Genomic DNA, 12453 nt, shown 5'->3' with positions numbered 1-12453 from the left:
TGAGCAGCAAAGACATGAAGAAGCCCACCCTGTGTATTTCCTCTCAGTAAAATATGATTTTTCCATCTTTATCCTCAATATTTGAAATATATCAGACAATATTGTTTTATAAAATAAATAAGGCAATGTGTAATCCTGCAATATTTACTTAAAACAAAGTTACATAAAATATTATGTTTTTCTACATGTAATCCCCAAAAACATGTTATGAAGTCAACTGCTCAACGTTTTCACCTTGAATACATAGCTTAAAAGTCCTGAGACACAAAGGGGAGCAACAGGAAAGAGTAAGCTATGATGGGACAATTTGATTGACTTTTTCTGGAACATATCATAAAAGACAATGTATACACTGGACTGGCTGCCCACACTACCAAACAGGCATATGCATGCATCTTCCCCATGAATATGATTTAATATGCTATAGATTAAAAACAGTTTTGGAATCGACCATGATAATTAAAGAGCACATTCAGAACACTGAAATCTTTGTTGGGGGAGGGGGAGATAGGAACAAAATGTCCTCTACACAGCTATTTTAGAATGTCTAAGGTAATCAGCTGACTGTAGGAAAAACTAAGAGTTGCAGCTTTCCAAACACAACTTTAATCATTATTACTTCCACCTACCCAAATATCTTATTAGTTTTTACCCTGGACCACACTTCCGAATATTTGATTCTGGGGTTTCTCAGATTCTATTAGAACATGCTTAAAGAACTACATATTCTGTAATTAGATCAAAATGAGGTCTGATGCTATTAAGACAGCCATTCCTACTTTTGCCATGTTGATGAATAAGTGCTGACTGACTGAGTTTACTGCAGCATTTCTGTATGATGACCACTAATGCACTTTACAAAGATCATTTGCACATTTTTTTGAAGCCTAAATCAAGGAGAGAAAATAGGATCTACTGCTCATTTTATATCCTCCTTTTGAGAATGCAATGGTAAAGCACCCTAAAAAGTAAATGTGGCAATTAAACCTAAACTCAAATGTGTGCTAAGTTGGTCTCACTGAGCTAAACAAAGAAAATCAAGGTCAGGGATGAGAAAGGACTTCGCTCTCTATTCCATGACCACGACATCCAGTTTCCTTTTCTCACTCTGAATCATCCTGAACTGTGTAATTTTAAGAATAACTACAGCATCACACATCACATTAAATTTCTTACTCTCAGCAAAATTAGTTCTTTTGAAATGAAGTATAATGGTTTCTGGTGATAATTTTTTTATTGTTTTATTTATATTCAAACTTTTATCTAATGGTATCTTAAGAGAGAGTAAAGTGGCTTTTGAAAGTTTAGAAGGACACTGTATTTTGAAAATCAAAATATTTTCTTCAATGAACTGCTGAACACAGAATTCGTCACTGAAACCTGCCAATTTTAAAAAAAAAGTCACTAGCATCTCTCAGTAGGTATTTGTATCCAACTACTGGACTACACCTAAAGTGCATTAAATGATGCTGTGCTTTGCAAATGGCTCAATATATTAACACATTCATTCTTCAATTGTTTGAGCCAGTGTTGTCATGCAGCATTCTGAGTGCAATCATCTTAGCTGAATTAACAGGAAAAATGCAACAAAGAACAAAACACTTGTGGACTGATTACACGCTCCTTTTGACTCTCACCCAATCTGCTTCCAAAACCAAACACTGTTTCCCAGCCCTTTGCAGCTACCAGGGTGTAATAGTGCCTTTATGGCCAAACTACAGTGGAGACAGCTGAAAAGTGTAAAGCTTTCTGCCAGCCCCTGCACATCCCTTGGTGCATGAAACTACAAGAAACAATGTATTGTAATGCAGATGTTCATTGATTCCCTGCAGAATTTCACAGACTAGGAGTCCTTCACTGTGTGACCTACGGGGATTTGTACTTTACATAATATCCACTATATAGCATATCATGTCCAAAGTGAAGTACATAGTCAATCTGATGATTTTTCCCTTGCACATGCTTTTCCCAGCTATCAACTTTTTTCAGAGAACAAGAAGTCTTTTATGCTTGAAACATAAATGCCAATCAAAACAGAATACATTTCAAATATGTATCACCTTTCATTCGAAGTTCAATGACTTTTACAAGTAAGGCTAATATTCTCATGCTGGATGTACAGAAGTACAAAAAAATTTAAGAAGATACCATATCACTTTCAAGCCTTCCTAGCTGTCCTAGTTTTGGCCAAGAAGAGGGATAATTCTGCAGTCTGGAGCCTTGTGTGTGTGTCCATGTTGTTATTCTATACCATGGACACAACTGCTGAGGGGTGGAAGTAAGGGATCCTCACTTCTAAGAAGGAGGAGCATGGTTTATGGTTGGGAAGAAAAGGCAGCACATGGAGGTTGTACCACCCATTTTGTTCTTTGTCTCAGGGTTATGCTACGCTGATGAGCATTTTCCATGGAAAACACCCTGTCTGACGTGCACTGTTGTTATTAGGATTGTTGCTGGAACTGTTCATTTTTTTTATTTCATTGCTGTTTCTACTAGTTTTTACTCAAACCAGATCTCTGCCTTTTGTATCTCCTACTGGAAGGGGAGAAGAGAGAGCATTGGGTAGGGAGGGGAAGTAAATTAGGGACTACCACTTCTAAACCATCATCCTAATCCAGAAACTCGCCCACCTGAAGATCAAGATAGTCTCCAAAGAACAATTTACACCTAACACACTGAAAATCAAAAACCTTGTTATGTCAAATAAATATTTCACAAATGGGTAAATAAAGAACCAGAAATAGTAAACAAATGGAATGCCATTAAGAAAACCAACTAATAGATTTGAAGGTTCTAGGTAAGTTTCACTTTTCTGAAGCATTTTGACTTGGATAAAAATGAAGTTTTGCGTATGAAAATATTCTGAAAGGGTAATTGTTTAAATAAAATTGAAGTTCTCTACGTGTGAAATGTATATACAAGAAGACGTTACATCTAAACTACGCTCATTTCTGTAGCAACTGATTTTGAAATTAAATTTAAATTCACATATATATGTTCACAATAACCACCATATATTAATAATATCAATATATAATAGGTATCATATAGAATGTTATGGTAATAATATAATGAAAAGGAAATGGCATTCCAACTGACAAAACAGCTGGAATGCTTGACCAGAGCTCCCGTATTCAGTGATGAGTCACTGGGTTTTGATATTTTACGCTGCAATTCAGAGACAATCCATGTCTCCAGGTTTACAGAATCCTAAAACATTTGCACCTTTCATCATGAAACTGATGCTACAGAAGTCACCATCATAACAAGAAATATGTGTTAGGTTTCAATTTTCTCTTAAAGCTTTGGTAGCCACTCTTTCTGGCTAAAGGGCAGAATTTCATTTTGTCAGTGTGGCCATAAGTGAAATTTCTCCCCATCTATTACACATGCTCAGTGTAGGTCATGCAACAGCCTCCTTCCTAGAAAAGTCAAAACTGCTCATGGGAAAGATGACAGTGAAGGTTTTGCTGCTACATCCCTGTGAATGCACCCAGCCACTCTCACATTCTCATCCTTCAGGCCCATACACACAGCAGTCTGCCAACAGTATCAACTGCCTTGAACAACACACAACCTCTGTACTTTGTCAGATGTAAATAAAAGCTTCATTACATGTAGCAGAGAACAGCTCTGGGCATGGAGGCCAAGTACAGCCATATTTACTTGCTGGGAGGTTTCCTTAGCCTTAGCACACAAACTACCTCTGGAGAATGTTCCCTGCAATGCTTCATCTTCTACACCTTGGGATCTACTTGGGAAGAGTGCCTGCTGGCCTCAACCAAAATCATGACATTTTAACACTTATTTATAACTCCTGTTCTGTCACTACTGAATATTAACACAGGAGTAGCAAATTTTTCCTTCCACTTCTTAGACCTGCATCTTCTCATTATGAAGCAAAGACTCTCATCATGTAAGAAGACAGAAGTGAGACCCAAATAAAGGTCTGCAAGAGGAAGCAGCTGCTACAGCCAACAAAATAATTCATCAATCCCAGCTGGTCACAGCAAGATTGACATCCTGGTGCTCCTATAAATGGTGCCAGGTTGTACACTAAAAATTACTTTTTAAATACCACGTAGTTAAATACTACTTTTTACAATCATTTCATGATCTAAGAAACTCAGCTTTTGTTACAAAAAATGGGGCAGCAGGGCAAACCTCAGGAGTTCCTGGTTTTAGAAGACATTTGGTAGTGAGTCTAAATTATGTACTGTGAAGTCTGTAAGTTACAGACTAGCTAAGTAATAACTACATCATAAAGGTTAAACAAGTTGAATATAGTGCAAGTATATTTCAGAAACACTGGTATGAGTAACTCAGACCTAAAATGAAATGATGCAGAGGTCTGCAGATCGAGTTTTAGGTAAGCAACACAAATCAGGGTTATGCATGAAAAAGAACTGGGAAAACGACAGTCCTCGGAGACTCGGATAAATTCTATATACAATACTGATAATTGTTTAAAATCCTGCATAGGTGTGGTAACTGCTTAAAACAGCTCCAGTACCATAATCCAAACCACAAGACAGCAGTCCTCGAGCATTTGCACCTCCCTCAACAGAATTCAAGTGCCAAAACAAGACCTGCAGTGCAAAGGTTAACTCAATGACTGTTAGACCCTTACTTTTGTTATTCTCTGTCCAAATGGCCTCCTCCTAGTTCCAAATTGTTGATGGAAACCAGATCAAGATCCACAGAAATCCTTCCCTGCTTCAACAAGGTTCCCTCCCAACCCACGGAGCCTGGGAGCCCAGCTCTCTGCTTTTAATCCAATATCCACTTCACTACAGAAGATTTATTTAGACTGCCTCTTGTTTCATTAAGGGTTGCAAAAGTCTGTGGTGATTTTTGACACTTTGTTATAATGTTTCTGTGACCCCCCCCCCCCCCCCCCTCCCCGTTCACATACCACACCACCCAATCTCATTTTCATATGGATACAAAGCATCGGGATAAAATGATGGTTCATTATAGTGGTACAGAGCTCTTATCTTCATCCGGCAAGAGTCATTTCCTTCCAAAGATTGAAATGCAAATGTGAAAATTAATGATAACTGCATTATCTGATAGCAGAGATAATACCGATTCACTGTCAGAGTAACACACAGTCGTTCTATGATTTCCTCTGCTTCTTCACAATATTCTTCTTACTGTCAGACTATATCTATAGTTAACTATGTTTCATGGATTTTTGTTAATTTACATCAAATAGCATTTCCAAGATCTTAAATCTACCACATTTCCCCAACCAAAAAGGAAACAAAATCAGGACAGTAATCTCCAAGTCCTTCTTAGGACTGGTTTGAAAAGAAAGAAAGAAAAATGAAAAAGAAGTAAAAGGGCAGGGGGGAAGGGGAAGGCTACCATTAATGTCTATTTCCATCTTGCAGTGGTCTACCAACCACTTTATATTATGCAGCTTTGCTCTGTAACCCAAACTTTTTATAGTATCACTAAATAATGCAGAGTAAACCCAACAAACAATACATATTTGCAGTGATTCTTATGAATAGCTACAGGAAATTTATACAGAAAAGCTTTTCAAACTACTATTTATAGCAGGTAAAAATGTGAATCTGGCATGCCGAATGTTCACTACAGTTTTCTGATCTACAACTCGCTAAAGCAATACACCAGAATTCATATGAAAGCCTGTTTCTATTTTTATTCAATACTAACAGCAGCACAGCTCAATGTAAAATCATTTTTGAAGTGCTATTTAATTTCCAGTGCACTATTTCTCTTAAAGTTTCTGATACATTTTAAGAAAAACACAAACCTGTAAGAGTAATTAAAATAAACTGTAATGTGCTATATTTAACTATCCTTAGTACTTTTTTCAACAGTTCTCTGATAAGTTGATAATGAGTCTGCTGAAATGAGTAACATGAGTTGTAACTTCATTCTGATTTACTACTGCCAATAGCAGAAGTCCAGTTGATTTACCGGAGGCAGAATTTTACACATGGAAAACTTACCCTTTATGTGGAGATGACGGCAAACAATACATGAAAAATCACCATGAACTGCCAATAAGAGTTTTAGGTCTTATTTTAGACTGTGTAGTGGGTTTTTCATTTGTTTGTTTTTTGTTTTTTGGGTTTTTTTCCCATTTTGGACATGTGGAAAAATCACATTTTCTCACTTTCTAAGCAGAATTCAGGTACAATACAAAAGAACTCCTGAGACTGACTTTCAAGCCATCCAACTGACAAAATCAGTACACTCTGTAAGAAAGCCAGGCACCCTTATGACCCTAAAAGTAAGAGGTCACATAAGGAATAAGGACAATCTAGTTTAGTGCACGTGAATTAAGAAGAAAGAGATCCAATTCTTCCTTAGAACCAAACCCTTTCTGCCATTTCTGAATGCCACTGAGTTCACCTTTGGAAATGCCCTATATATTTAGTTCCTCAGCTGGCAGCAATGTTTCTCTGTCTTAAAAAGCAGATACAACTCCACTGATGGTTGAAGCATTCATTGTTTGTTGGAACTGCAGGAAGAAAGTCGAAAGAATGGAGCACACAGGATGGTGCAATGGATTTGGAAAAACTTTTTGGCTTAGTTAGTACTGGAAAATTTTGTCCCATCTGTCAACAGGGAAAAAACATTCCTTTGCATATTACAGAATGGGTATATGTTGTTTTCAAGTCTATTGTTTCATTTTATCATTACTGAGTAATTGAGAAATACACAATAAAGAAAAGTACAAGAAGTTATCATTCTTAACATAGTTTTAGTAAACAGTTACTGAAGAAATAAAAATTGGGAATTGCTTACATGAAGCCTGCTAGTACTTGCTCATTATAAATGCACCCAAATAGTACAATATTTATAAAAGCAATAGATATTATATCCATTTATTAATTTCATTTTACTTACAAGGAACTATCATGGTCAGTCAGCCAAATTTCTGCCCCAGTGAAATCTATCTCGTTTTAAAAGTCCAGTGTTCACCACAGAATTTGATCATGTTCCTCAGGAAAGTATCTCATCCTGAATGCAAATATTTCTAATGACAGATAAGTGACTTTTCATAAAATGTTTCAATAATGACTTTTTAAGCACTAAAATCCATTCTTTGTGTCTGAAACTGTGGAACTTCAACATCCCTTTAATCTTCTGATACTTTGCTGGAAAGAGGTGCCCATTGTTATCAGATTTTCACTCTGAATTTAAAGTAGTTTGCAATCAGATTGCCCTTTACTAATATAACTTTAATATATCTTTCGTAAAATAAATAGGAAAAGGACTTAGACTTTTCCATAATATCAGTCTTTCCAACTTTCTAGTGGATCTTCTCTAAACCTGTTATAAATTTTAACATCATTCTTGAAATGTACCACAGGACACAGAAAGAACCCTGTTTCAGCATCAAACAAGACTGCTGACCAGGCAAGCAAAGTAATCTGCTTGAACCCAAACATACCTTTTAGACATAACCATCTCTTTGGGGTGTTTTGGGCTCAACTCCAGGTCACTATATCTCAAGACTTTTTCAGAGACTCTGCTTTATGATGCTCCTACAGGTCTTTTATAACTGTAACAATTCTACAAAAATATTTATTTACCTTCTCATAAGCCCATAACTTTGTATTTAATTACTCTTTAACTGAAATATTTCTGCAGCTAACATGGCAAGTTATTCAGGTCTACCAATAGCAATATCTACCCATTTTTCAGCATTATTTAACATTTTAAACATATTGCAAATAACTAAATATATTTTAGCTCACATTATATATTATGGTGGTTTTACAAGACATATTTTTTTCTAAGCCTATACAGATTGCAATTCTTACTAACTCTCTCTTAATAAAAGCATCTTTCACTTCTCTCCTTATTTCCAGTGGGACCACTACCATGTGGACAGGTCAGTCACTACCCAAACCAACTTTTACTGGTTTTAAACACATTTGAGAAATCATATAAAAACATATTTGGAACCGAAATTCATCACTAAAGCTGGGTCATCTAGCTCCTAAAAAAGTTAAATTCAAACTATCAGACTGCTTAAATTAGGTAGTACAGAAGTACAGCCATGACATATAGTCAAATAGGCTTTCCAGCACAAATATTTTAGCAGACTAGAAATAATTACTTTATCTTTTTACCTGTCCCCTCTAACTACTGAGTCATGACTTATAATAGATCAATACCAATTTTCTAATTATTTTTTCTTACCACATTTTAAAATGTCATCTTACTGTTATTAATGAAGCTACTGATAGATTTTTAGGGGAGGTGGTTTCCCTTCTGTTTTTTTGTTTCCTTTTAGCTTTGTATTATAGTTCCTAGCATCTGGTTATATCCACTGGAATTTTTCTGTTTGTTATTTTTCTTTTTAATTATCTTCTGGATAATATCAACATTGCTTTCATTTTCATTATAGCTTTTGGAAAGTTTAAAAATCATTCATAAGTTATAATTCATACTTCTGATTCAAACCTCTTTTTTGGTAAAGTTTATATTTGCAGTCTCTTATAATGACAAGTATGGTAGACCAAAGTAGTACCTACCACTGCAAGCATGACCACTGGATAATGATAAACAAGCATTCATTTCCAAATCTGTAAATAATTTATCTTTCAAGACACCACAGAATATATAATTTACTTATATTTAGCTTAACAATATTTTACTTGAGGTGCCCAGTATCTAAAATTTTCAGAGATTTTAAGGAAGTCCTTCTACGGAAGCACGAAACATACATTCTGTAGAAAGCAGAATGATCTTATTCTCTAATAGGATGGGTGATCTGTAGAAGCCATGTAGATCTTCCTGTTATGTCTTAAAGCACTGCTCTCACATGCACTGGCATCCTAACAATAATACAAAGCTACAGAACTATGTAACTCCATGTACCAAGGAAAACAGCAGACATAAGGCCATAAAACGACCTCTGCTTCTGCATTTAAAAACTAAGTCTTTTTACATAAAATGCATTTAAAGCCAGTCTTGCTGTTCTTGCTTTCTATTCCTTGGACTTTCGCTGTTGGCCAGAACAGAAAAAGGATCAGGCCCTTCACTGTGTGTTCCTACACAGTCTACTGACCTATGTTTCCATTATTTCAGAGCAGTTTCACTGAACAGGAATTTATAAAAATTGAAGATAAGAACAGTGAAAACTCAGGGTATCTGAAAAACATTCAGGTAACCCTCAAAGTGGCTACACAGAATAGGCAGTATCTCTGAAATTCCTTGATGGCCAATGAAGGTCACAAGACTGATCTGAAATATTGCTAGAGTGGAAACTCTTTGAAGCCACAGCACATTTAACTTTAGATTTTTGTTCACAAAAATATTCTAATTATGAACACTTAAGAATGCATGTGAACTACTTAACAATGCAAATTTTCAAACAAAATAAAACTCTAATTAATGCCAGAAGCTTAATTTTTCAGTTTCTGGCAAGTACCGGCTCTGAAAGTCACAATATGTTCCCTCAGCGCTAAAAAAAGACATAAAATATTAAAATACCAAAACAGCTCTACTATTTATATAAATTCCTGAGTTGTCACAGTTCACATTATCAGTTGACAGCAACTTGTATCATGCAGAACACAGTTGTTGGATTCTGAGAGGCTCCACCTCTCAGAGATGGAACTTTCCTTACCAGAGAGGAGACCAGAGACAGCTCAGATAACAAAAAAATGCATCATCATCTGCCCTTTGAGGTTGTGCCTTTACTGACAGTTGGTATATTTGTTGAATTAAAGTTTTCAATGGCTCTGTTTGTGCTGCGCTAAAATATGTTCCTAAATAAGCAGAATATTTCATGCTTTGTTGTTTTGTTTTTTCAAAAAAACTGAAAGACATTATCTTTGTACTGCATGGTTGAAAATTATCTTCTGTTGATTGCTTCTTTTTCCATGTCAATAGTAACCAACTTCATTTCATATGTGATGGAGAGTATGGGGTATATATCCATTCCTTTTTTCATTTCTATTATACCCTTGTAAAGAATCAATATTTAAATAAAATATAGATGCTGATACTGGTGGTCATCATTTTCCAACACTCAGTTTTGATTTCCACCTTATCCCATGTCAAAGCTATCAATAAATATTACAAGAAGTACACTCATCCTACTGTTTAACTGTTTTTTCCCCAACAAAATGAAAAATCTCCTTTTACTCCACTCTCAAAAAGATCTCAGAAACTTCTGAATAAGGTAGAACATATAAAAAGCAGTAACAGCCCACAAAATGCAAATTCAACTATGTTGAAATACACTAAAAAGATGCGACAAAAAATTACAAATTTCAGATAGACTTTATTTTTGATGGAATTAAAAACAAATCATATGGTAAATACTGAAAACCTTTAAATCTGCTATGCAACTAAAAAAGGCCATTGTACTGCATCCACATATATATTTTGCATTATTTTCCATGTATAGTAGTGTAACACTAAACCTTGTTTTCATATAAAACCATAGTGCTTTATATAGAATATCAAGTTCTTTGTGTATTATCATGAAAAACATTTTAAATGATATCATAATAATTAGATATACTATGTCTTCATTTTTGTTTGCATTGTATTTTCCAGCTACTGGTTTCAGAAAATTGCCATTAGTTTTGTTCTTCTCTTCATGAAGAGCATACAGTAATTTGCAAAATCAAGCAAGGATGAAAATGTGATTGAAATATAGGAATTTTTCTAATGAAATATTATTACTGCATTATAAATTATTGATAGAACGTTTCTGGAACTCTCTTCTGATGTGCTCATCCTTTTGAGGGAAAATTTCCATAGGAGATACAGCTATTGCTAGAACATGTTCGGCTTCAAATGCACATTTTGCAACAGTTTTATTAAATTATGGTCAATAAAATGGATTTTTAAGGTCTATTCCCATGTCCATGCCCATGAAAACATTGCATTCAACTGCAGAATTGCCTAATTGAGAAATACAATTTACCCCTTTGCCTTAGGTACTTTTACAGTACAAGAGAGGTTTTACATATTTATATTGAACAGATACTTGAAAGTATTGCCATATTACCATTACATCTTAGCAATGTTATGCTTGCACCATCTTCACTTACATAGCAGAAAATGTTACCTTGAATTACTGTTTTAATGTGAAGCTCTAACACTTCCTTGACTGCAGTCTGATCTTCTCTTTCCATTGAAACCAATGACCTGGTGAGCTGAATGATTTCTACCTGGCTCGACCAGGTAAAAGCTCCTTGAAAATGTTAGTAGACATCATACCTATTTGTTAAGCTAAACATGCTGCTAAATGTTAGCACAAAGCTTGAGAAGAGACCAAAGCATCTGGGTGGTCTTCTGACCTCAGAAAACAGAGCAGAAGTGCTTGCCCCTTAATTCAACCATGGAAAAAAGAACTTACTGAGAAATTTCAATCCTAAAATTTTAAGCAGCAAGAAAATTTTCCTTTACATCAAACAAGTACATAAGGCATTTTATGTTGAACAATTTACAAAATGGTATAACAAATGCTATTTTTTTTACTCAAGGATTTTATCTTAGTACTCACGTGTCAATATCCTGGAACCCAAAGGATCATAAAAGAGACAGTCCATTAAACATAAATGCAAAGCATAACAATCTACTAAAATAATGAAATTAACAAATATTGAACTCTAGTTCAAAAAATTTCTCTCGGCTTTCAGTTGTTTTTCCCTACCTGGCCCATCCCAATCTTCAGTCTCCACAGCAAGCTGCCCGGGTTTCTCTGACCTTGCATCACCATCAGATTCTGCTGCCTCCTGGATGCCTTCTTCATTGCCTGAAAAACCATCAAAAAATACAGTATTGACATATTCCAATAGTAACTTTTAAACAAAGCTCCTATAATATGCAAACAACTGCTTACATGCCTAAGTGAAAACATATGCATGTCTATAAAGAGAGAAAATGAAAAAAAAAAATTAGACATGTAAACATTTGTGCGTTCCCACTGACACAAAGAAGCCCTGAGTATCCAGTACTTCCAGTTCCACAGAGAGAAAATCTTGGAAAACCATGTTTACTCCATATGCTTAAGAAACAGAATCACAACTTGCACCTTAATTCTGTAAAGCAAAGTACATTAAGTCATTAAGTATGTACAAAGGAGAGAAAGAAATCAGCTCATGAATCCCCAGAACACAAGCTTTCAGTTATGGGTTTTCTTGAATTGGCACCTAAATGTTTCTTACGCACTGCAGATAAATGACACTGAGAACAAAAATATGGTCCACTAAACATTTTGCTTTTTCCACATAGCTAGTGAAAAGCTAATCCATGGTATTCCAGCACTTAAAGAATTTGCCCCTAAAGTCATGATATACCAGCAGGTCCCTAAAGTAATTTTCTCCCTATCAAGCTTTATTTAAAGAAATGCTACACTTCTGATGAATTTTCAGATTTTCACCATCCAGAAGTTCCTGAAAACACGTGTCTGCCTTCTTTTATTACCTACTACAAGGTCAT

General features: G+C 35.3%; 1 protein-coding gene across 1 annotated transcript in view; it reads right to left on the bottom strand.

Annotated features, from left to right (window-relative positions):
• The window catches only part of ZFPM2 (zinc finger protein, FOG family member 2), a 308739-nt gene that overhangs the window by 224384 nt on the left and 71902 nt on the right, over positions 1-12453 (bottom strand). Inside the window, exon 3 of the mRNA XM_083855434.1 lies at positions 11666-11767. Coding sequence (XP_083711560.1) covers positions 11666-11767 — 102 coding nt within the window. The remainder of the gene's footprint in view (positions 1-11665; positions 11768-12453) is intronic.

Source organism: Zosterops lateralis (assembly GCF_965231275.1).
Source record: "Zosterops lateralis genome assembly, chromosome: 1".
Taxonomy (NCBI): domain Eukaryota; kingdom Metazoa; phylum Chordata; class Aves; order Passeriformes; family Zosteropidae; genus Zosterops; species Zosterops lateralis.
The sequence above is the reverse complement of the archived record's forward strand: the minus strand, read 5'-3'. Positions and strand labels throughout refer to the sequence as shown.